At 35.7% G+C, this 27,471-nt stretch overlaps 1 protein-coding gene across 1 annotated transcript in view; it reads left to right on the forward strand.

The window, feature by feature from the left end:
* The window catches only part of ROBO2 (roundabout guidance receptor 2), a 665,634-nt gene extending 639,706 nt beyond the window's left edge, over positions 1-25,928 (forward strand). Inside the window, exons 24-28 of the mRNA XM_069578659.1 lie at positions 1,154-1,359; positions 13,916-14,089; positions 20,474-20,746; positions 22,507-22,707; positions 24,453-25,928. Coding sequence (XP_069434760.1) covers positions 1,154-1,359; positions 13,916-14,089; positions 20,474-20,746; positions 22,507-22,707; positions 24,453-24,454 — 856 coding nt within the window. The 3' untranslated portion in view covers positions 24,455-25,928. The remainder of the gene's footprint in view (positions 1-1,153; positions 1,360-13,915; positions 14,090-20,473; positions 20,747-22,506; positions 22,708-24,452) is intronic.
* The last annotated feature ends 1,543 nt before the right edge of the window (positions 25,929-27,471 follow it).

The raw sequence follows: 27,471 nt of genomic DNA on the forward strand, positions 1-27,471 counted from the left end.
CTGTCTACTTCACAAGGTTAGGATTAGAGTTACCTACTCGTTGCAACTGGTTTGTTTGGCACACCTGATGTTCTAAATGCACAGTGCTAAGGTGCCTTGGATGGCATCACCGGCTCGATGCACATGAGTTTGGGTGAACTCCGGGAGTTGGTGATGGACAGGGAGGCCTGGTGTGCTGCGATTCATAGGGTCACAAAGAGTCGGACACAGCTGAGCAACTGAACTGAACAGAACTGAACTGAAGGTGCCTATGAGGTTCCTTCTGCCTTTGAGGTATTTGAGACTTTGATGGGGCTTCCCAGGTGGCACTAGTGGTGAAGAACCTGCCTGCCAATGCAGGAGGCATAAAAGATGCGGGTTCAGTCCCTGGGTTGGGAAGATCCCCTAGGGGAGGGCATGACAACACACTCTAGTATTCTTGCCTGGAGAATCCCATGGACAGAGGAGCCTGGCCAGCTACAGTCCACAGGGATGCAGAGAGTCCTCCGGACCAAGAGACTTAACAGACTTCACTGCAGCAGCAGGGTACAACAGATGCAAAAATAAGTGGCCAGGATGCAAAGTAGCCACTCCTCCCCTACACTAGATTAAAGTGGAAACAACTGCCAGCCTGATTCCTGGAAGATCATGCAGGAAGAAAGCCTGGTAGAGCAGGGAATGGGCTGGTTGGAGGGAGAAGGTATTTGCATTAGGTTTTCATGTGATGTCTTTTCTTCATAAGGGTCAGCAGGTGACATGGGTTACACAGCCTTTGTAGAACTTCTACAGGAAACCGGGAACATAATCATGTTCTTTTTGGACCAAAAAAAAAAAAAAATTAGATTTAAATAGATATTTGTGACGAATATTCCTGTTCTCCTTTGTGTGATTTATTTGAACAAAAAATGCTGGGACTGTGCTTTTTCTCTGTGTATCATCCCATAAATACCCATAGAAAAATGTGCTGATCTATATTGTTGTTATAGTTTTGGCAAGTCATATACGCATAGCCCATTGTCTCTGCTGAAATGTAAAAACAGCACAGTAAGCTCCAAAATTAGTTAAAGGAAAGTGAGAAGATGAAATGAGTTACCATCGCATGCTGTTTAATTCTAATTACAATTTTGTGGAATGCTAATCCATTCTATTTTTTTCCTTCCCATTTGAATCCCAGGCATGTTCAAAGCAATAATCAACCTCCACAGCCCCCAGTTCCACCATTAGGTTACATGTCTGGAGCCTTGATTTCCGATTTAGAAACAGATGTTCCAGACGATGATGCTGATGATGAAGAGGAAGCTTTAGAAATCCCCAGACCCCTGCGAGCGCTAGAGCAGACACCTGGATCCAGTACGGACAATCTGGAGAGCTCTGTGACAGGTAATGGGACTGATTTCATAGGAATAACTGACCCATTTGTCACATGAAAAATGCCCGAAAATCAAATACTTTCTTATGTAAGATTTATTCCACTCCATCTATTTCGGTGACATTTTTAATATGTTAATATTAAACACAAAATTCAAAAAGGATTTGGAAATACTTTTGCTTTGCTGCAAAATGATAAGAAAATTCATGAATTTTAAAAAGCTTTAAAGACATGAAAGAAAACTCAATTATATACAGGGCTTTTATGGAAAGTTCATTCTACTGGGGAACCAAGTCTATTACATGAAAACCTTGACTTTTAGAAATGATATATTTTGTATATCAGGAGCAACATATGAAGAGAATACAATCTTAAGTATTTCACTCTGTAAAATCATTCAGTGATGAAAATAAGCAAGTCTTCAGAATAAGCCACTTTAAGGTTGCACAAGGTATTATTTTTAGAGTAGGTAAGATGGAAAGCAAGATAAACTATAAATTTATGCATTTCATATTGTTGATCCAATAATTGCTGCTCTTCCAAGAAATATAGTTATTTTTGAAGTTTACCCCTTTGCCTTCCTCTGGCCTCCTTCACCAAGTGTAAGGCTGCAATTGGTATTCCCCTAGGATGATCCCAGGATTGCATCCTATTTCCAAGGATGTAAGTTTATCAAGTTGTATTGAAAAAAAAACATAAATCCTAGTGTTTTCACAGTGACTATAGTGAAAAGTAAAAGTTCGGTCCTTTTAGTCAAGTAAGTATCCATTCTTTGATATACACACAGGGCCCTTTTACCTGGCTATAAAAACGTACCTGCTACAAATGTTTGCCTCTGTATATCATTGGGTTCTTCAGTAAACTTACCCATTTCTGTATTTACCTTCATGACACCATTCATTCTAGGAGGCCTTTTACCACAGTTCCATTTAATTCATTTTTATTCCAACAGCTTCTTAATTCGCACTGATTTTACACTGCATGTTACAGTTCAGAAAAACCGGTGGGAACTACTTTATGACAGTGATGAAGAACATGTTTTCCCTGCATGACTTGCTGAATTACACAATGTAATGCACAAGCCTCCACTTTTCAGGTTTTCGTTTTTACCTGAGGGCTGTCTGCTTGCCGAGCTAATTAAGATTTAAGAACTCCTGTGATTTGAAATCCAGATCCAGCTGAAGGTGGCAGAGCAAAAGTTTAAATCGTTGAATGCAGAGAGCTAACTTATTAGTGCAATATTATGTTAAGCCCCCTTGCCTGAATTTCTAGCATAATCTCCTTCAGGGTAAAATTCTGCATATTTTTGCATATCTCAGTAATGATACTGAACTCTTCTCAGTTAGGAATGCAGTAAAAAAATTGCAATGATAAAAGTCAGCCTTAGCCTATGTAGTTCTTGTATTAAATATTATAATGTCAAAGTGGATAAATATATCTATAAGTCAAGAGAATGACATTTTGAACTTTCACATGCTCACCTACTAATATGTTTTGCTATTCAATGTGACTGTGGTTAAAAACAATCTGAATTTCTCCTTGAAGCTAGTATAACATTCATTTCGAATGAAGCTTTAATTGCTAAGAAAAACTTTTATTTTCCTACTTGAAGTCACTGTTTAATTACTACCACATGTAAAACCCTCAGTGTGTTTAGATATGTATTCATGATAAATTTATCCTATGAATGTTTCTCCTTAGTAAAAGAAGTTGCACTCTACACCAAAGAAGCCAAGTATGAACTCTTTTCTTTCCTTTTTTTGGCTTTACAATAACTTTGTGGGGAACGTATGATCAAAGATTTCATCTGCTCTCTAACATGAAAGTGTAATTTAAGTAAATACATTAAAAATAAAAGTGAATTTAAAAAAAATGATGTGTGTGTACCGAAGAGTGTGTGTCTGAAAATCTAGGTAGGGTGAATATGTGTAATATGTCTAAAGTGTGTGTGTGTGTCTATGTAGGAGTGTGTATATGAGCATAAGTAGGATTGTGAGTATAGCAGAGCATGTGTATACACATATATGTGTACATGGGGATGGCCCTGAGATGGATGTATGTACGGACCAAATGCTGTAGAAATCATCACGCTAATGACTATTGCTCTAACGTGTTTATGTTTTCTTCAGACACTCAAGGCTAGCTTAACGGTGCTAAATGAGGTAGGCAATAAAACAGAAACTATTTCCATTGGGTTTTTATGTTTTTAACATGGTAAGTGCCCACAGAGAGGATTCTGATCTTACCATCAGTAATTTTGAGTTCTAAATTTCTGTGTGGTGTGAGTAAATCATTTCTTTCATCTGAATTCTCTATTTTCATTTTCATAAGCATAATGACCATTTTTTGTGAACCAGAACTAACAGTTATGTTCCAATCTTTAAATGTTAAAGCCAACGAAAAAGAAAGTTCAATGATAACATAGAGATGGGCTAGTAATTAGCCTATATGTAAAATTATTTAGAATTTCACTTCTGAAATATGTTATATTCCAACAGTTGCCACATTAAGGAACATCAGTGGTTAGCCAGGCACAGAGCCTATGTTTGCAAAGAAATAGGTATATTATTTTCAGATATTTTCTTAACAACGAATTTACGAGGGACTTTAAAAAGTTTGAGATATGGTTCATGAATGGAAAAAGCCAAGAAGAGAGGAAAATATCAGTAATTCTATAGCTCATAATTTTGGTGTCTTAGTCTGGTTGGTTTGTTATAATAAAATATCATAGACTAGACAGCTTAAACAGCAAATATTGGAAAGCTGGGAAGTCTAAGATCAAGATACAGGCAGGCTGGGTTTCTGGCCTGAGCCCTTTTCCTACAGGAAGCCATCTTCTCGCTATGTCCTCACATGGCAGGAGAGCTTGCTAAGATCCCTAGTCATACCATGATGACCTCACCCTCATGACCTCATCTAAACTTAAATATCTCCCAAAGGCTCCACCTCAAAATACCATAACATTATGGGTTAAAGCTTCAACATGAATTTTGGGGGGATGTTATCATTCAGTTCATAATACTCAGGAATGGAAAATATATTTGAAAATCTGTTATTTATTTATTTCCACAGCAAATAATTATTTAAAATCTATTCCTTTAAACTGCTTGGCTAGAAATTTAGGTTTGATAATAATAGTAATAATAGCAACTGGCACATATACAGCCCTTAGTATGTGCAGGGAACTCTTCTAAACAGTTGGCGGTTTTTGGTATGAGTGGCTTTGTGAGCTAAGAAACTTTCTTACATTTTTAAAGGATTTTAAGTAAACAAGAAAAAAACATATGAGGAAGACAGCAAAGCCTAAAATATTTAGTATCTAGGACATGACTGAGAGACTAATACTTGATTTGAGCACCTTATAGAAACTTCCCAGGTGGCACTAGTGGTAAGGAACCTGCCTGCCAATGGAAGAGATGTAAAAGACATGGGTTCAATCCCTGGGTCAGGAAGATGCCCTGGAGGAGGGCATGGCAATCCACTCAGTATTCTTGCCTGGAGAATCCCATGGACAGAGGAGCCTGGCAGGCTGCAGATCATAAGGTTGTACAGAGACAGACATGACTGAAGCGACTTAGCATCCACCCACACCTTGTAGAAAAAGTTCACTGATCCCTGTTCTAGGTTTTAAGATATATTAACTCATTTAATTGTCAAAACTCTTTATTTATTCTCACTTTATAGACAAGGAAATTGAGGCACAGAGGGGTTTAAAGACTTTTTTAAGCTAACCCACCTGATAAATGGCAGAAAAATATTCAAAATCAATCAGCTTTACTCTAAAGACAAATTATCATGATCTCTCCTCTGAAAATGCTCAACTTTTTTCCTAATCTTTGGATTTAGCATATTTAAGAAGAAAATTATTTCCTGGTCTCCTCTCTCCCTTTCTATGCATGTATACATATATGAATAAATATATATTTATACAAATCCAGCATATTATTTTATATCTGGAAACAATTTTTACCCCCTATAAACTTAAGATCAAAAATTACAGTTTTTAGATGTAACTTTTATTATTTGTTTTTCTCACATTTAGTTCTGTATTCAGTTATACTGACTCATGCTAACAAAATTCAACTCTATCCCCACTTTTTGTAGGGAATCACATTTTTATTATTTTCATTTAACTTGTACTTTCAGTTTAAACCTATTTGGTTTTAGTAAAGCAGAAAAATGTTTTGATTACAGCACATCACACTCTTTTGCCTAGAAAGTAAACATACAGGATTGTTTCAGTCTTCAGGAATATGCTTGTACTATTTCTGTCTAAATGCCAAACCCACCGCTTTGGGGTAGCAGGATAGGAGAAGCCTTTAATACACATTTTTGGTTTTTTACTTCCATGGTGGGAGTCAAGGGTGAGTGTTCCCTGTATTTAATGACTCTACCACAGGAATAAAGAAACAGAAGACAAGAGAGAGAGCAGGAGAAAAATGTCCTGAATGTGAAGCCAACATTCTAACTGCTTCAGTGATCACAAAAATAAGAGTGGAAGTGAGTACTATAATGTGACTGAAATAAAACTTTCCTTAACTGCTGGACCCTACATAAATAACATGGTCGAAAGGAAATCAGGGCTCTATATTTACTGTATTTTATGTTGTTAGAGATTTTTGCTGCAAGTCTCAAAGCAGATTATTTTGAAAACAATAAAATCTGGCAGCCCCACCACCTTACTCAGTCACACAGCTTTTCAAGAGCCGGCCACTTAAAAGCATGACCTGATGCTTTGCTTTTGTTGCAGAAACTTAAGGGACATATTTTCACAATAGGGAAATTTCAGAGGCAATGCTAAAAATCATTAAATAACTTTCTTAGACATTCTCCACAGCTCTGATGTAGTTAAAAAGAAACTAAATACAGACTTCAAAAGTTAACAGATAAAAGAGGAATATCATATATTCCACTTTTATCTGAGTAGATCAGATGAGCAGATGTCATAGGTCCCAAGGAAGAGATATTTTTAATTTCTTATTTTGCTTTCTGTCCATATTACACATTCCTTTATCTGAGGAATGTAGGTGAATTATTGCATTATTCAATACATTTGAGTGAAAGAGCTTCTAAATATTAGACATGTTTTTCTACATCCAGACAGAGGTCAATATTTGGATTGATATGTTCAAAGACACTCAGAGCTGAAGATTGTGTTTAACAGATAGATAGATTGTACTAAATAGAAAGAATTCATGGATTAAATATTTCCTAAAAAAAAGGGGGGACAGCCAGGTTTTGTATCTCATAAAAATGGTAATGCAACAATTAGCAGGGTCATATTATAAAGCATACACTTTACTCTAGCTTAATGGGTCTAAGGATAAGCATCTATCAGCAAGGAAGGATTTAGCATAAAATGACATGTAAATGAATTGATGACTGATCATAAATTAATTTTAGTGCTGAAGATGTAATGGAGACCCAGCAAGATGCCACTCTATCATGGTATTTTACTGCTCAGTAACATTTGAGCAACAACTTAATGTCCTATCGGCAGTTCTTCTTTAACAGCTTGAATAAATTTGAGGGGTTTTTTGGCTTTCAGCAATTTTGAAACCTGGGAAATTTGGAAAGATGGAAGATGCAAACACAAATAAATCTGGCTATGTGACACAGATTCATTTTTCACTAGATGTTTAAGTATATATTGATTATATTTGGGGCTATCACATGTCAAATTGGTATGGATCGCTTGTAATTTGTGAAGAATCTCTACCTTAGCTGTTTTACCTAGTGTTGGTTTCACTTTTCATGGTTATATTTGCATTTATGAAAGAAAACCAATTGTAACAACAACGGCTTACTTTTCTCTCTGTTTTCTTTTTTGTCTGCCCAGGCTCTTTGTTGCAATGTGTGGACTTTTACTAGTGAAAATGGCTTACTTCTAATTGATGAGTCACTGTTTTCTTTTCTTATAATCATTGTCTTTTTATTTTTGGTAGTAGTTTACATAAATCATCAGATCATCTTTGCTATTTAAATCTAAAGAAAGAATGGTAGCGACAGAGAGGTGGAATTAGTAATCATTAAATTTTAACAATTTTACAATAGGGAGAGAATTCAATATATGTTGTATACTTTTTTATTCATAATATATTGCCAATTTTCTTTAAAAATATTTGCAACAATGTACCCATTCATATATCATGGGTATATACATATATATGTATGTATCATATATACTCCATATCTCAAATAGAGAGGATGGCTTGTCAAAGATAAAAACAGAGGAACAAAGAGGGACAGAAAAAATTTTCTTCTGTTTATTTGTTTGCTTCTTGCCCTCCGTTTTGAAGGCAAACTCAACTATACTAAGCTGAGGGCACTTGCGCCTTTTTAGTTTGGGGTAATGAGGTTTCCTATTGTCCATCATGGGTAAATCAAATTTGTATGTGGGAATCTTCATATGAAGGACTAATTACATCACTTTTTCCTCATTGTCCAAGTAATCAACAAGAGTTGACTGACCTTATACTTCTTCTTTAATAAATTTTCTAGGAGTTATTGCTGTAACTAAAATAAGGCCAAGACCAGGAAATTACACATGGAATAAAGTCACATATGAATTTATACCGAATAGCATAACTATCAAAGACATTTAATTCAGTATGCAAATATTTATTGAATGTGCAATGTCTCTGTACATGAGGTATTAAAACGCATAACAAGTAGTTCCTGATCTCCAGAGTTCCATTGTCTGGAAGAGAAAACATATATGTAACAAATTCTAGTTTATAGTGTGTGTTCATTTGCTCAGTCATGTCCGACTGTTTGCCACCCCATTTCCTCTGTCCAAGGAATTTTCCAGGCAAGAATACTGGAGTGGGTTGCCATTTCCTACTCCAGGGGAATCTTCCTGACCCAGGGATCGAACCTGATTGTCTTGCATCTCCTACTTTGGCAGGCAAATTCTTTGCCACTGCACCACCTGGGAAGCCCAGTTGGTAGAGATATAATCAAAAGTGGGGTCTGGCTTGCCACTCAAAAAGCCAGTAAAAAGACAGGTTGGTGGAAAGGAAGGTTTGCTTTGTTTTGACTGGCATGGCAGGGTTGGGGAGGAGGAATGTGGTCCAAAGGCACATGTCCAGTGCCCACCACTGATAATCAGTGGGCAAGACCTTTTATAGGCTGTGGAAGGGGGCAACATGCAGAAACAGCATGTGCTGATTGTTTTACAAACAGTTACGCTTCAGTTCCAGGGTCAGTTGATTCCCATTTCTTGAGGCCAGTTCTTATAATTATGACAGCTTGTGTCCTCGCTACAGCCTGGTCATCATGTAGTGAACTTCTTCACTTTGTGGGGATTATAGATTCTGGGGGTTCAGAATCTATAAGACAGCTCACAGGGTATGACTCAGGATGTTATCTATAGCCCTTAAGAGGAACTAAAAGTCCTTGAATATGCTTAATGACTAAACTATTATTATTTGAGCTCCTTTGTCTGTTTTCCTTTGTTTTTGCATTTTCTCATTTCTCTGATTAAACTTATCTTACGACTAAAGTTTTTCCACAGACAAAAGGCAGGCAGAGGACATGGGGGATAAGGACCAAAGGGTCTGCTCCATTTCAGAGATACGATATGCTGTTGTATACACACTGTTTAAAGAACGCAGGAGGTAAAGAGATTGAGTCTCTTAGGACAGGGTTGAAGATGAAATCGAATCAGGGTGGTAAAAGAGATGATTTGGACTTCAAAGTTTGGCGGTGGGCGCTAGAGTTAGTAGCAGTCTAGAGATGTGTCAAAGGAATGAGAGGAAGCGGGAGAGGTAATGAGGCACAGGCTTTTAGAGGGATAGGACTGGGAAGGTAGGCTGTGCTAGGTATTGACGGATCTCAAATACCTCAGTTGGTGTTTAACTGTATTGACAAACTAAGTAAGGCTTTGAATGGAGAAACAGAATTATGTGATTAATGTTTCAGAAAAAAATAATTCATACAACAATGAGGAAGGTAGAAGGGACCAGAAGGAAATCAGGAATGAAACTGGAAATATAGAAAAGGAGATGGTTGTTTGGAGAGTGAGTTTCAGTTAGTTGGCACAGATTTATTTGCAGATATTCAGCAGACATTTAGAAATACTGAAAATAGGACATAGGAAGGACCAGGACTGAGTTTTCCTATGTTTTGAAAATTTCCTCAGTTCTAGGGTTTCGTGTTCTTTTGTGATCACTGGTTGAATCACTTTGATTTTTTCTTATCTACTCTAGCATTATATTGCAAAGTTGATTGCATCATTTCTCCTTTCAATTTAGGCTGTTGGTCCTTGACTTGTGATTATTAACTCAGAAACAGTTCCCTCAGAGGAGGCTCTGTTGCTGGTGTTATCTTGGCTTCCTTGCAATAGCCTGTGTCTAGGGAATTTGTTTGGAAAGGAAAAAGTGCATATCCGTGCTTTTGGCAAATAGAATCAAAACTCTATCTTTCTCTGCTACACTTAACACCCTTTTAACTTCTCTGATCCTTCTAACCCCTCTGGTTTCTGCTTTCTGTGTCATGAAAGTGCATGAACCCATGTTATTGCATCCTGGCACCTCAGCTAAAGGTACAAAGACTTTATCATGGCAACATTATACTGTTGTCTCTTAACTGTTAGAGGAAAGGGGGAAAAATATCAATGGCACTTAAATGCCATAGTCTTAGTCTCTTTTATGTGAATATGTATTTGATTTATTTAGAAATATTAACTAAGTTAATATTAGTTAATAATATTATAGGAACTAACTAAATTAGTTATTTACTAAATTAATACTTAATTATTAACTAATATTAACTTAGTTAATATTTATAAATAAACCAAATACATATTCACATAAGAGAGAGTAAGACTATGGCACCTAAGTCTCTTTTTAAAAATCTGGGATAAGCAACGCTTGATATCTTTATTGTGTCATATGTTAATTGTACATCAACTGAAATATTGTAATATTAATTGTATTAAGCAATTGAGTATGGTCTCAGTGTGCTTTGATCTAAAAAAAGGATACAAGTGTAAATGACTTGCTAAAATTAAGAATAAGTATCATTTCTCAGTAGCATCTTGTTTTGCAACTCTTTACACATAAAGCTGTGATTCTTTCCCTCTGTTGCCATTTTGCACTTTGTAGAAAAATCCATATTAATATCAGTGGTTTTTTTAATAATGTTTAATTTTCTAAAATAAAGATTAGTATTAAACAGAAAACTAGAGTTCTTCAAGTAATTGAAAAACAAATCATACTGAGCTTTGAAAATAATACAACTTTACAAAAAATATTTTGTTATATTCTATTTGTTCTGATATTATTTATGCATTTTTATTATTAGTTTTTATTATTCCCTGAGTAATCAATTTTTTATTTGAAAATCTTAAAATAATTCTAGCCCTTCTGCAGTAAGCAAGTGAACATTTCACTAAAATTATCACTAGTATACATTAAATTCAAAATATATTCACACTGTTTGTTCAACTGAGTTCTTGATAAGTTAACTTTAAATATGCTATACTTTATTTCAATAAAAGTATTAGTCTTTGAATTCTAGGCCTTAGAATATACATAGCAATTCTCTTTTAGAAAATAATTGTGTAGCAATTTGAAAAACATCAGAATGGAGTCATAGGAAATGTCTTATTCAGGGGTTGCAAACAGATACAGGTTTTAAGTGAGCTTAATTCTTCTGTACTAGAAATGTTTAAAACATGGGTGATGTTTGCGCATGGCTGAAGAAATCTGGATGAAAAAAGGTTTACCTCAAGGAAGAGTGAGGAGTGGAGGAATCCTACTTGTTCATTAGTATAGTGTGTACAAGCCGATGAGCTGTTCAATATCTACAACTCACTAGACAACTACATTTGTTTTTAGGTTCAATGGTAAATGGATGGGGCTCTGCATCTGATGAGGATCGTAGCTTTTCTAGTCATAGATCTAGTGTAGGTAGCTCCTCAGATGGTTCCATCTTTGCCAGCGGCAGTTTTGCACAAGCACTGGTGGCAGCAGCAGATAAAGCTGGTTTTAGGCTGGATGGAACCAGCCTTACAAGAACAGGTTGGTAGACTCTGAGTCAACACTCTTTGCATGAGAGAATCTTTCCCTTGAACAATGAGCTCTTGATCTCCTGTTCTTTCTCCTCATTGCGTCTGACTGCAGGGCTTTCTTTAATCTGCATGGACACAGTCTGAATGCTCAGTTATTACCAGAACTCTCTTCCGAGACTCCCCTTGCAGAGCCAAGCATAAGCTCCTACTCACCACCTTCCAGGGCTTCCCTGATAGCTCAGTTGGTAAAGAATCCCCCTGCAATGCAGGAGACCCTTGTTCGATTCCTGGATCGGGAAGATCCCCTGGAGAAGGGATAGGCTACCCACTCCAGTATTCTTGGGCTTCCCTTGTGGCTCAGCTGGTAAAGAATCCTCCTGCAGTGTGGGAAACCTGGATTCGATCCCTGGATTGGGAAGATCCCCTGGAAAGGCTACCCACTCCAGTATTCTGGCCTGGAGAATTCCATGGATTCTATAGTCCATGGAGTCACAAAGAGTGGGACACAACTTTCACTTTCACGGCCTTCCGTCCTTTATTCCCCTTTCCCTTCTAAGCTCTACTGATTAACTGGAATCTGCTTCCTTCTTCTGTTACAGCCAAGCTGCAACTAAGATTGCCATTAAATTTTCAATAACTCACACTTTGCAAAATTCTCACACAATCAATAATGTACCCAGTGATTAACATTGTTCAGCTTTTATCTCCATTACTTTCCTTTGCCCCGTTTCTTTCTGCAAATGCATTTTCTGGGAAGGCTTTCTCAGCATGGGGGGAATGGGTCTGAGGCTGTCAGTCTAACAGTTCAAATGGCTGATGGTCTTAGTGTTGTTTGGCTGTTAAGATTTTAATCCAATAATTTATCATTTGTTTTAAAGGATGCTAATTAAAAATACACCCACTGCATTTGCCAGTTGAATAAAATGATGATTACTTGTGTATTGTTCTATAGCACAATTTCATTTGGGTTTCTGAAAATAATAATAATAATATAAAAGACCAATTATGTAATTTTCCAGGTTTTTTATTATTAACTCAAAAATAAATATGTGATTCACTGTATTAATAGATCGGTAATTTTGTAATCATTTGTTTTACTGAACAAAATCGCTTTGGCATGATCCTATTATTAATACATGACTATGTGTACATCTTAAATGCACATAGCAGAAAACTCTGGTATAAGAATTAAACTGAGCTACCTGACAAAACAAACTAATGAAATGCTACATGCATTTTTGAAATCTTAATAGTATTCAAATAGTAAGGTAAATATAAATGACTTTGACCCTTCACTGAACTCTCAGGTTATAAAAATGAGTCTTGGGAACTTTCTTTGAATTATACCAGCATATAACATTATACTATCTCTTTTGAGTATGCACTAGGTATCTACAAAGTAAGGAAGATTCCCCAGGCATTGCAGAGGTTTATTTTTCATATAGCATCTGAACTAAAATATGTTGTACTATAATAGTTATTTGAGTTTTCTTGCTTTATAAGGCCTAAGTTAGAAACTTTATGTTGCCTGAGTGCTTTTTGTGGCATAGCTATAAGCAGAGCAGTAAGAAAGTGAGAGGAAACTAATAAATTAGAAGGCATAAGTACATTTCTTGCATGTATGCTAATAGCTAATAAAACATTAAGCAGTATCATGTCACATTGACTTAAAGTGTAACTATATACAATAATTTTGAATGAAATAAAAACATGTACAAGAAAATAAATATATGTACATAAACCTTCTCAGGCCATAAGAAACATTAGATTAAACCCATAAGATGTTGAAAATTTATTAGTTAACCTTTTGCCAGAATATATTTCCCGACATATTACACTAAGCTACAAGAAAAAGACATAACACATTTCATTTTTCAATAAGAATTTGCAGTCTGCTCGGATAGAGTACTATTCATCAGAAAACACCTATTGCACTTTGGTGATTTTACAAGGTGATTTTAAACTGCTGTTTATCCTATACTATACACTAATGTTATTGAGTTTCTGCTAAATGAAGTAGAATTCATTGTGTATGTGTATGGGTGGTAAGGTCAATTTAATATATGTGTCTGAGCAGACCTTTCATGTAAAATTTAAAATGTAATTACTACAGGAACTTTTTCTGTGCTCAAAGAAAGTTCGTAAGATTCCAAGGGTGAAATTTGATTAAACAAAACAGTACATAATTTATTTCAGAAAAAGCTTTCTTAATTTTAAGAAGTAAAAGCTGCACAAATTTGCATATATCTATGAAAATGTCACCAAGATTGCCAAGGTTAAATAAAAACATAATCAAGGAATATTGATTGGTGGTGGACTTGTTTCATATTCATTTGTTTGCATTTTTCAGTGGGTAGTGTATTGGTTATAAAAACTGGACCCAAAAAATGCAAGAGGGCGCATTTTTTTCTATGGAGATGGACCAGTATTTTGTATCTTCAAATGACATCTCCAGGCAGCTTTAGAAGTTAGCGTTAGAGCAGAAATACAAGACAGAATCAGTGCCTTCTAATAACATTCTCTATATCTCGTTCCCTTTGTTTACTTTCTAGGTAAAGCCTTTACCTCCTCTCAAAGACCTCGACCAACCAGCCCATTTTCTACTGACAGTAACACCAGTGCAGCCCTGAGTCAAAGTCAGAGGCCTCGGCCCACTAAAAAACACAAGGGCGGGCGAGTGGACCCACAACCAGCATTGCCTCACCGAAGGGAAGCAATGACAGATGGTAGGTTTGTTTTCTTCTCTCTGGTCTCCTAACTGAAGAGCCATATTCTGTGGAGTCATTAACTTAGCTTAAAGACACGAAGGTAGGTCAGGTATCACCTTGATATGTGACCAGGCTGAACACCTGGCAGTGTGGTCTTGTTTCAATAAAACACCCCCTTTTCTTTAACAATCTGGATTTATTCCTAATTATCCAACCCTGAGAAATATATGCCATCCTGCTTGACAATGTTGATTTTTCTGCTTTTCTGGCAGTTTTCCCTTAGTGCTCTCCAACGACCATTCCTTTTTAAGATTGAGGAAGAAAACATAAGTAGCACGTGCAGTCGCCATGTTGTCGAATCATTTTTGAAGCTGAATTAAGATATCTTAGATGGTATTTAACTTTTGAAAAAGACTGTGATTTCCAGTTTATGAATTTTTAAATTTCATGGATTTGGGGGTAAAAATAAGTTATAGACCATCTGGTTGATGGGTCAGTAAACTTTTTCTGAGAAGTCCAGATAGTAAATATGTTTGACTTTAGCCAAGCCAAACAATCTCTATCAAGACTACTTAACACTACCATTGTAGTGTCTGTGCAGCTATAGAAAAAAGTAAATGAATGGATATAACTGATTTCCAATAAAACTTCATTGACAAAACAATGGCTTACTTTGGCCCATAGCTTGCTGATTTATTTCAATTTTTTCAACTATATACAGCCTCCAATCTTTGAGTATTTGCTTAAATAGTGCTAGTTTCAGGAAACAAAATATTATTTTTCAATAATGAATAGTTCTTCAACTCTGTTGTCAACTTAATTATCATAGGTTTAAATATAGGGAAAAAAGTATTTATACTGAAGTTTTATCCTAAGGAATATGTAAAATAATATATGTAAAGAGTCCAGTATAATGTCAGACCCAAAGGTAAATTTCTTCCAACTTCTCTACACCATCTCCACTAAGCACACACACTTTTTCCTGAGATAGCACTACCAAACATCAAAAGAATGAACCTAGCCAGGCTGCACATTAGAACTATCTGGGGAACTCTTAAAATACACCCTGGAGATTCTGATTTAATTGTTCTGGGGTGAAAACCAGTCATGAATATTTTTAAAGCTCCACTGGAAAACCTAATATGCAGCTAGCTTTGAGAAGCTGTAGCTGAGTTCTTGGCACTCATCTCAGTCTCTTAGGCTTAGCATTATAGGACAGGATGAGGCTTCCTTGGAAAGGAAGTATTTGCTCTTTATTGGTTTGAGGGTAGGTCTTTAGCTGGCAGTCTCCATTGTGCTTTCTCTTGTCATTTTATAATGCTAAGAAGACTTTAAATGCCCAAAATAACTTGTCTAAAAGCCTTCGGGTTTACTTATCTTTCCTGCTTCCTTTGTTTTCATTGGAAAGTGTTTCTGTGGAATACAAGGGTAAGGGTACAATCAAGATTTTGATTCTCGATAAGTGGATATCCTGTGAGCAAAAATGTGTGCCACCTCTTTTCTGCCCCCAAATGATCTGAAGATTAGTTGAGCACTTGAAGCAGTCTATAGTGTTGATCTTATTCCTTCCAAATACAAAGGACTCCTCACTGATGTTCTATTACAAATCTCAGCATTAATAATTTTGTATGATTTTCCTGCTATGAATGTCATGAAGAAAGGGAAATATCCAGGGACTATGTGGGTTTTTTGTGGCTTTTCCAAAATGTTTGAAGATCATATCCAGAATATGTGGAAGATATAAAGTATAAATCAATAAAATAGCTCCTTTCTTCCTAAAACATTTTCCTTGCAAGCTTTTTTCAGAATATCTAGTTAAAGTAAGCTATCTCCTAGTTTAAAGCATGATTGATATATTGCTTTTATTTCTAAAAAACAAATGGGTTCCTAAACTTTCAAATTTACTAGCATTCCAAAAAAGATTTTGGATTATGTATCATTAATAGATACATTCTGAAAGTACTGATATTGCAAAGCATATTTTGGCTCACATGTTTGATCCAAAGACATTTTAGGTATGATAAAGAAGATTTATTTTGGATCGCACTGTACAGGTTATCTTTAAGAATACTGTTATTTTACCACAGATGTTTATGCCATAGTTTTTATATGGTATGAATCTATGCATTAGTAATAAGTTCATATGATTTGTATGTAAAATCAAACTGTTCTTTTGGGGAAGTTTAGTAGCACTTAGTGTATAGATCTTTTACAGTAAAAATTTTTGCATTATAGATTTTACAACAGTATTTATGAATAGATTAATCAGGGTAAATATTGATGGCTGCTGTACCAAACAGCTTCTGTTCCCCTCAGTGGCTTAGCATGGTAAGAGTTTATTTCTCACAGACACAGTGATTTATAAAGGTCAGGTGGCTCTCCTCAAAGTTGTAGTGTAAAGATGTTTGCTTCTTAAATATTGATACCCCGTTGGTTTCTGAGTGAGGGAAGACAGAACATAAGTGATTATCTGGAATGTTCTATGGCTAGTCAGTGACTCAGATGGTAAAGAATCTGCCTGCAATGTATGAGACCCAGGTTTGAATGCTAGGTTGGGAAGATCCCCTGGAGAAGGAACTAGCAACCCACTCCCGTATTCTTGCTTGGAGAATCCCATGGACAGAGGAACCTGGTGGACCATGGGGTTGCAAAGAGTTGGGCACAAGTGAGTGACTAGATGAGATGATGGCTAGTCCCGCAGGTGGTACATTCATTCCTTCATGGACAGGAACTCTGTCACATGGCATCAAACTAACTACTGGAGCAGGAATATTAGGATTGTAGGCAGTATCAGTCTCTGTTTCAAAGACTATGCAAAAACCCACACACATACTAAGAAATGTTCTTTCCCCTTGGGTAAAGTCTCACCTAAGTAGGCATTGTTCAGTGCAAATCATCTATTCTATTTGCATAAGCCAAAGAATATCCTTTAAAGCAAATATGTTGACCAATGCTGAACAAAGGAGGCAAGAGAGGTAGTTCTCTGACAGCCTTTTTCCCTAAATCATCACCTTCCAGCCTGTCCTTCCCTCATCCTAATGTCTCTTTAGAGAAAGGGCTCTTTCCCAGCTCTGCCATGGAATAACTTTGACCTTTGAGCAAATTAGTCATTATTCTATTCATTAATCTATTCATTCATAAATCTGTTCATTCAAATATTTATTAAGCTCCTACCAAATGACAGGCACAGTGGGAACAATACAGACAAAATCCCCCGGCCTCCTGTAGCTTACATACTAGTGAGAGAAGATAGATAAAGACCAACATATATATAAAAGTGAAAAATAAAGGTATACAAGATGGTGGTTTCATGGAGAAAATAAAACATAGGAAGGAAGTTGAGAAATATAGACATGCAGGAGATGTTTTTAATGTAGAGTGCTCAGGGGAGGCCTTACCAAGAAGATGACATTTGAGAAAAGATTGGAAGATTACAAGAGAAAGAACAATGCTTATATCTGAGGAAAAGTCATTCTGGGAAATGAGAACAGTGAGTAGAATCCTGAAGTATTTAATTAAAAGGAAGAGGAACAGTGTGACTGAAGTGGTGTGCGTGCTCAGTCATTCAGTCGTGTCTGTGACCCCATGGACTGTAGCTGAAGCAGAGAGGGCAACAAAAGGAGTGTGAAGTCAGACAAGTAAGTGAGGACCATTTTTCTGAAGACCCTGTAAGCCTCTGTAAGGACACTGGCTCTTTACTTTGAGAAAACAGTAATGGTGTGTGCACATGTGTGTGTCTGAGAGAGAGAGACAGAGAGAGTGTGTGTGCATACGGCAGGGGAGTTAACAGATTTTCCTTATGTTTTTATTAAAAAACAAATCATTCTGGATGCTATGTTGAGATAGCCTGAATGTGATTCTGTGTGGAATCACACAGAAACTATATAAGTAATGTAGGGAATAGGTGGTTGAGATCCATGCCAAGCTAGAATCAGTGAAAGCAAAGAGAAAGGTTGAATTCTGAATATGGAGGCAGAGCCCACAGGTTAATGAAATTAGTAAAAGTATAAAGCAGGGAAGCCAAAGGTTACTCCAGTCTTATGCCAGCTTGTAGTAATTGAGATGAGGAACATTAGGGAGGAAACATTTTGTACAGGAAGTTCTAGAGCTCAGTTTCCAGGTGTGAAATTTGAGATGCTTACTAAACATCAAAGCCAAACTCTCCCACATGGATTTACTTAAGATGAATCTGGGTTCATGGAAGGAGAGACCCAGGCTAGAGATATTTTGATTTCTCTATGCCTATTTTTCTTACCTAAAAAAGAGTATCATAATGACACACATATCACTGGATTGTTGTGCCTGACAATTGCAAATTCTCAGCAGGACAGCAAGAGTCTCTTTGGTGAATTGATTTAGTTGAAATGAATCAACAGAGAAATGAATAATTAATCTAATTTAAGTAAACATATTTGATTACATTCTTTCATTTTTTCCACAGCCATTCTTAATCTCATCTTTTTTCCAGTTTGTTCATTTCAGTGTGCTTTCAATGTTCTTTTATCTTAGACTATACAAACTCCAAGGATATTACTTAATTATGTAGCCATATAATTTCAGGTTAAATTAAATAGTAATCAGAATTTTAGCTAGCATAAGCAGATGCCATTTTGGCCATTTTAAAAATTAAGCTGCTCTGATGGGGAATAAAAATCAATGACAAAGATATGTTATTTTAGAAGCAAATGTAATAATTTCTCCCCAACTGGCAGTCTTAAGTCCAATAACTCAAGTAAAATAATTAATTTGCATTTATAATAATGCAAACTGAAGGAAATCAGTATTGAGTATAGAGGAAGCACCAAAGTCATTGGTGAATTATTCAACAAACAGATCTCTCAATATTGGATTAGCTTTTCATTTTGGAAGAAATGTTCCAATTGCAACTCTGTTCTCCCAGATAGAAACCAAGTTCCCTTCAATAATTAGTAATTCGTAATCTAACAAGATGATGTACATAAGAACTGGGAATGCTATGCCAATGTAGGAACTCCCCAAGTAAATCCTGAGGAGATTTTCATTGTCAGTTCGGTGAAGGTCAATATTAGTTTGCTCATAAAGGAGAATATGAAGCTTCTTAAGAAAGTCTTTTAAAGGAGGGACTTAGCCTTCCTTAAAGAAACTATCTTGTGTACACAAGAAATTTATACCTTCTCCTTTGTAATTTTATGAACAATATTATTAGAAACAAGTGCACCATTGCTAAGATGGCATGGAAAATAATTATCTATGTTACATACATTATCCTCTATTAATGATACAAGTATGCATATTGTCCATGATAATTGATCTTGGTGAACAAAAATACACCTGTTGATACTCTAAGGATGAACAAAGAAGTTTACAACAACATTCCAGAAAAATGAGGAGGAAATAATCCAAAGGAATGTTAGAATGTTTGGAAGATCTCAAAATCTTCAGCAAAGTAATGTTAGTATAGGACTAGTATAACAGTATACATTATATAATAGAACTATAATACTTAAAGAAATATGAAAAAAGCGACTATGATTTCACAATTGAAGACATTTAAACTATAAAAATGCCATGGTCTAACAAGCTAATAAGAGAAAAATGAAAAATTAGTTAGGTATTTGAACTTTTAATTTTTTCATCTATTTAATGTAAAGAGCTTTTATGAAAAATGATTCATTCCACTACATCTCAGTTTTTCATGATTCATTGCCTTCTCTAGCACCATGAAGCATATTCTATCTAAAATTTGAACATTGGTTATTACTTATTAAAATTAATACATTGGAAGATGATAATATATTAGTTGTTACTCATTAGCTAACTCATGAAACGAACAGCTAGAATTGGTTGTCAGGCAGAAAGTTAATTGCATTTAATAAATGTTAGCTTAGCACTTTGACTGTTGCTGAATGTGCCACATACACGAATAAGAGCAGTCATATGCTTGTATGATACAGCATACAGTTCTTAATTTCCCGAGGGCAACATTTCCTAGGGAGATTGACAGGGCAGCTTTTATTCTTCCCAGGGTCTTTTATTAACACAGCTGCTAGAATTTCTAGTTGTTTTGTGTCCTAGTATTCTACTTTAGGGAGGTGGCAGTGGAAAATGGATTAAAAATGGAGAAATCATAAACTGTCCTTTACACCTTGAACATCAGCCTCCATGTGCAATTGAAAACACTCACCATGCACAATAGTTGGAGAAAATCGGTTGATTTTATTTCAAAGGCACTGTGATCAAAAGATAGCAAAGAGATCAATAATATCCATTTCAGATATAAATAACTGACCTTTCCTCTCCAAAATTTATTTTGTATGGGTGATACCTTTAGGAGGGCGACGTTTTTGTTTTTTCTTCTTGAATTAAAACCTGTATTTTTTAATTACATTTTAGTTTATTCTAAACATTATTCAAAATTTTTAGATCTTCCACCACCACCAGATCCCCCTCCAGGTCAGGGTTTAAGGCAGCAGATAGGCTCGAGCCAGCATGCTGGTAACGTGGAAAATTCAACAGAGAGAAAAGGAAGCTCTCTGGAGAGACAGCAAGCAGCCAACTTAGAAGACACAAAGAGCTCTTTGGATTGTCCAGCTAAAACGTCCCTAGAGTGGCAGCGACAAACCCAGGAATGGATAAACTCCACTGAACGCCCAGAAGACATACGGAAAGCCCTCCACAAACAAGGTGTCGGACCAGGTGTGTTCTGCACAGTCCCAAGAAAGTGTGGACTTTGACCTTTTTTTTTCTACCAGGTATTTTGGAAATGCCAGTTGTTTAAGGGCATCTGAAATGCATTTGCCTTGAATCACTAATTGAAGTTAAAATTCACAGCAAGCTCACCTGCGCATCCCTTAAGGCTGAGTCCAGTTAGGGGTCCTTCCTCAAGTTAACCTCCGCATGGGGTCTTTGAGCCCAAGACACATCCGGGCTTCATCTATAATGCTCAGGAAACCATTTGATTTTTTTTTTTTTGCCATTTTTGTTTGTATTGAGTACTTTTAAGACCACTAAACTTCATCTTTAGTGTCAGTTGAATCTCTGCCTTCAACCAATTTGTCCATTTTGACTGAAGTAACTAGTCATTTTTAGAGAATTCACTTCAGTCAAATTGGTAAATTAATGGAAATAACAAAGTTGCAAATAAACAGACAATCACAGAATTCTCATATTAGAAAAGGTTAAACTGGCACCTGCACTTGCTCCAACTGATTAAATTGAGTTGATTATTAGCACTTCAATGGGAAATATTTTTGCTTATAAATCAAGCTTGCTGGAAATGTCACAAAATAGGTTTCATCGTTTGCAGTTGGAATTTTTTTTTTTGGTGGAGGTATGTTTAACCAGTTATAGAAATCATTTCTGCAACATCTCTTCTTATGTCAGAATTCATTGAGTATTAAACCTTATACACACACACACACATGTACATTGAAAGTTTCCTTACACATTCTTTTATTTATTTGGACTCAGTCTTTTCTGGATATGGCCTCTACTCATGCATGTTCAATAATTATATTTTGGCACAACTTGGTGCTTAAAGTTTTAGCTTGAAATATAGTTAGGAAAGAGCCAAAAGATGATAATATTAATATCTAGATTTAGTAGAACATTTAGGAAGCTTACATCATTAAGGCTGTAAAACAAAAGTCATGTGATCCTTGTCATTAAAGCTATCTAAGAAGAGAAATGCTAAATCCAGTTAGCATGTTTTTTAGTCATCTAATCACAGTAATGATAACTCATACCTAGAAAGAGAGAAAAAACACAGGGGTGGAGAGGAAGAGAGATGGGGAAAAAAATGAAAGAAGAAAGAGAAAAAGAGAGAGAAAAACAGTACCATTTCAAAGTATTAAGTATTTAGTAATGCACATCATGAATTATTTTTAGAGAGACAGCACATAAAAAGGATAGGAACATTATTTATTAAAATGAATGGGTTTCTCTTTTTTAAGGAAATAAACAGCTTTTCAAATAGTGTATTTCTGTTCAAAGAAGCAATAGAAATTTAAGAAGCTTAGTTTACTAACTAACATATAGATCTTTATCTAAATTGAGAAAATGTTGCCATAATTTAAGACAAAAACCATGTTCCTTCCATCGTAATGAAAAAATTAAATTTCAGCCCCATTGAACCCAGAAATTATTTTCAGAAAAGATTTTGTCAAACATTACAGTCATTATATGCAAATCTTTCATAATGAATTTAAATTTTGCAAATAATACATGACAATATATACGTATCCCAAGATCTCTTTTAATTTAATCCTGCCTCAGTTCCTGTTGTAGGAAATGTTGCCTGCAACATAGAAATTCCTTTAATATCTATGTCTCATTAAATTCTTCTTGATTTTACTAAAGAGTGAAATGATAAAAAAGCCTAACTTGAGCTTAAAGCTAAATTTGTTTTGCCTCTGTGTAGCTGTTCACCTAAATCCATTGTGTTCCCTTTTTTTCAGAGGAGACGTTGGTGCCCTACAGCAAGCCCAATTTCCCATCTCCTGGGGGTCACAGCTCATCAGGAACGGCTTCTTCTAAGGGATCCACTGGACCTAGGAAAGCCGATGCTTTGAGGGGAAGCCACCAACGCAATGCCAGCGACCTTCTTGACATAGGATATATGGGCTCAAATAGTCAAGGACAGTTTACAGGTGAATTATGTAAGTGCCTTAGGGCATTTAAAAGGCTGTGGTGATTCAGAAAGAAAACTGAGCAAATAGCGCAAGGGAGAAAAATGTTTTCCTTGACCTTCTTAGAATATCTGACTGGGTCTGAAAACCAAACTGATGAGAGGGGTTAACAGGGGAAAAAAAGCATACAAATTTTACTGAATTTTTACATGAACATGGGAGTCTTCACAGGAGAATGAAGACTCAAAGAAGGGACCAGAGCAGTAAACTTTTTGCTCCGTTAGACAAAGAAACAGTAAATATGTGAGAATTTAAAAAGAGGTTTGGGCTGGGGTAGTAAAGGGTGAAGAAGTAACTAAGGGTTAGTTTAACAAGGTTTTGACAAGAATATCGTCCCTCCTCTGGGTACAGGGCAGGTATCTGTCACACAGATTTTATCATCATCCTTCAGAGAAGAGTGAGGTGGGAGAGGTCAGGGTGCTCTTTATGCTTCTGCTATTTTTTTCAAACTCCCTCACTCTAAGATATTCAGTATGCTAATTTACCATATTTTGAAGTATGTCCTGAATCTTATCAATAACACTGCCACAGTAAACAAATTTTGAAATTATAGAAAGCTCGCTTTACAATGAGAAAAAATTGAATTCTGATTTTGAGCAGGTTTGGTTATAATAAAGACCATTGCTGTTTCTATCAGTCAAATAAACATTTCTTCTGTCTCAAGCTTGAATTCTTCTGTACGGAAATTGTAGAAGTTAGGCAATTAATTTTAATACTTACATGTTGATTAAATATAGGTTTTTTTTTGTAGTTTTCTTTGTCTGTTTAACTGAGCACAATAGGGAAATATTGGCCCATTGGTAGTTTTAAAGAACCTTCTTGGGAATTCCTCATCCCCTAGTCGCTCTTCATTTTTTTATTTCATACATTTAGGAAGTCAGCCTTGAAAAGTTCATCATTGATTTTTGTTGATTTGTAGTACTTTGATTACAGTAACATATAAATTTCTCTTTTTGATAAAGAACTGGCATTGGTAGTTAATACAATTAAACTACTTTTTAAGTATAAAATACTAGAGAAAGAGAGGATGTCACAGTTTGTCACACACAGTATAAAGCATTGAATTCTTTGTGTTCATTGCATCAGGAAAGTTACCAATTTCACTAACCAGGGTCAGTATTATATTTTCACCTGCTTCCTTGAATTCAGTAATCGCCCTGAGTTCCAATCTTCTCAACCTTCTCTGGTTATGTGAGAAAAGAAACTGCTTTCCTGACTCTCTATGCCCTTATCTAAAGCATTGCATCACTCTTAAGCTCGCTTTACTCTGATGCTCAGACTGGGGAATGCCATGAGATAATGAAAGCTGAAAGTACTTTCACAACTGTAAATTTCTTTCATTTTAATTAATGGGAGTCTTATTATTGTTACCTGTTACTAATCTGATTATAATTTAGATGTGTTTGTCATTTTAATTTGATTCAAGACTACTTGGATTTTACTGTAACTATTATATGGGAGTAATTATAGGCTCATAGGAAATATAAAAATGATTTACTTGGATTTTAAGTCTCGAAATTTTACAATGTTCTTTGTCTTTCCCTTTCCATAAGCAAAAATTTTTAAATTCACAACCTCAGAAAGTCCAAGATGTCATCTTCATCTACTATCTGTTTGCCTTGCTTTTTGTTATGCTGATCAAGATACAGAATACTTAATTTAAATGCAAACTTATTTCTGTTTTGTTTTTGTCTTGTTTTTTAATCTCTTCACAGAGTAACTGAGAGGAGACATGCAAAGCTGCTCTGAAAGACCATCAGGTCTGAACTCATGGAAGTGATAACACTAAACAGTGCAATGAACAATTTCTTTATTTATGTACTATTAAAAGAACTGTAAATGCAATGTAAAGACACACAGCCACACATATCCCACAGATATTTTACTTGTGTTCTTCTCTTAAGTACACCACCCACCTTAACTCTTTCTTGTCAGGAGTATATAAAAAAGAAAGAAAACAAAGCTCGCCCTCCAGGAAGAAAAGGATTTTCCTCTGTATATAATTTCTTTTGTGCATTGCTATGCAAGCTCACTCTTTTTAGCTCTGTTCATATTATTGTCTGTTCTTATTGGTCTGTTGTACTATATGTGAATTAATAGGCTGTGGTGCCATATATTAACTTTTAATTGTGTAACTTTTATGTTTAAATTTTGCACTGCAATTTTATTTGGTGATAAGCACAAATCTCTACTCCTCGTGACATGAAGAAAAAGACTGAATGTGAAGGGAGTTTCTGTACTGTAAGCTAGGTTGGATAATGCTGGTTGTAACCAATGACATTAGGGGGGTTTCAGTTGGGGTGTAGAAATAGGAAGATGCAAAGGAACAGTGATGTTGGCTAAGTCTTCTTTGAACATCAGGGACTGAGTCAATAATAAAAAAGAAAAGAAAAGTAGTTACGTGGCTTTTACTATTGATAAGAACAGGGGTCAAAAGAAGGAAGTTGAAATCCTAAAACTGAATAGACATTGAAATATACAGGTAGCAATGATGTACTAAACTTGCTTTTTAAAAAAGGAAATTAAAGTTACGTTAGAAACAACTTTACCTGTCATTGTAATTGACCTGTCTCTGAATTACAACAAGCAAAAGGAAATTAGTGTGTTTCACAAGAGCTGTATTTATATTACAGTTTTTCAAAAAAGCATTGTCTGAATTACCATAACTAATCTCTCCAACTCATTAAGTCAGAATATAATATGAAGTTCCCCAAGGAAACAAAATGAACTCTAGAATATCTAGCAAATAGTTAAAGAGGCAGTTTATTATTAGGACATACTTGGGCTGCTTCCAAATACAAAAACTCTATTGCAATATCTTGTTTCATCTTTCTAATACATGTACAGTACATGCTAGAGGATAGAGCTGCATCACTTAAATTCATGACTTTTTAAAAATAATGCAGTCTATTTGCAACTTTGTGTTTCATTTGATTAAGAAGTGAAGTTTATGCCACCAAATGTATAGCCAAATTGTAAGTGCTTAAAAAGCAGTGTTCAGAGTATGTTCAGTTCACAGTAAGTAGATTTATTGGAATAAATCTTTTATGGTTCATTCTCAGAAATTGGCTACCAGCTAAAAAATGTTTGACCCATTTTGAATGAATAAATTGAAAAGAATAATTTTAAAGAAGAACAATGCATGTTTATACACTTTTTAAATAAAACCAAACCTCATAAGTGGACATTAATAACAGTGTCCTGCCTCATTTGTTTTCATGACTTGGAGAACCAGAAGTTCCTGAACATCAGTCATGTATCATCCAAATGAAGATGACTTTGAAATATATATTAGCTACTGTACATGTATAGTCAATCAGTAAAGTAGAAGAGAAATTACCTGAAATTCCCACTTATGACATTTTTCCATGTGCTACCTACACAATTGTAAATTATATTTCTAGTTATGCTTTCTCATGTTTGTCCTATGATATGTTCAGTAGTTGGTACGTTGAAAAATATTCACTAGGATGGTTAAGATCAATTCTAAAACATGGGGCCAGTTTGAATGACAATTCATACTCCATGCGTTATTGCTTAGTCACCAACTGTGTATCATACTGTTATAGCAAAGCGAGGAACCGAGTTAAATGTTTCCATCTTTTCTGTTCCCTAAGGCTGCACCAACACAAGCCAGAATAGAGGAACATAATGTTCTTTATGGGCCCCCTACACCATCTTGGTCCCATGTAGTTCATTTCTACATTGAAGAGAAAAAGAATTCTGAGATGCACTTATTATTCCCTTTGACATCTTTCTACCATCAGTGCCTGAATTTTAATGCAGTTTGATTTCTCTGGGACAGAGAGACTGGGAATGATGAGCCGTTTCTGTGAAGAATGAATACATACCTATATGCAACTGTAGGATGTAAGGAATTTAGTTTTTTATTTATGCAATCCCCTACTTTCTCTCTTTCTATTTAAATGCAAAGTTTTGTTCATTTTTTGGTTCCTTCTTTATGCTTCATGCTCCTCTACAACCCAAGTTAGCCTGAAACTTTAATTCATTACAGATACTACACATAGACTTTAACCGCTGGTAACTGGCAGGTGTATGTGGCTAATAAACAAAGATTTCAAAACAGCATGTTTATGTGACTTCTGGAGTAATCCAGGGCATAGTATCATACTTTCAGTTCACAAAAATTAACTGTTTTGGTTAGAGTATGTCAGGCCTTATGATTACTTGGAATGTTCTTTTACAATAGATCACATTCCCTGTTATGTCTAGTTTTAGATTAATTGGCTAATATTGCACCCAAAATATTCTCCTCCTGTAGATATAAAGCAAGACAAAAATACTGTTCTATTCACATGAATTCAGGAAGACTACCAAAAATCAAAGCCTTTGTCACCTTGCTATATGTAAAAAACTTCCAGTAAGTATAAATCAGAATGTCATGAGAGCTACCATGATTTTTTTCATTTGGAAGCCAGTTAAATGATTGGAAATTCACAGAACTCACTCTTATGCAGGTCTAAACAGAGGCCTGCCTAAGCTGTCAGAAGGAAGTCTAGGTAGGAGAATGAAATCTCATCTCGCCCTCACAGGCAGCCCTGCCGTGTCATCACGCCCCACACGAGAAGAGCTCCATGCCTAACACACATAGTCTGCACTGAGGGCAGCGGCCGAATTAGTATCCAATTCATGTATGCCTCAGTGTAGGCAAGCAAAGTGGCCCTACCCATTCTCCAACTGCCCCCCAGGCTGAATTTAAAGTACGGGGATATG

This window comes from Ovis canadensis, chromosome 1 (genome assembly GCF_042477335.2).
Source record: "Ovis canadensis isolate MfBH-ARS-UI-01 breed Bighorn chromosome 1, ARS-UI_OviCan_v2, whole genome shotgun sequence".
NCBI classification, from domain to species: Eukaryota; Metazoa; Chordata; class Mammalia; order Artiodactyla; family Bovidae; genus Ovis; species Ovis canadensis.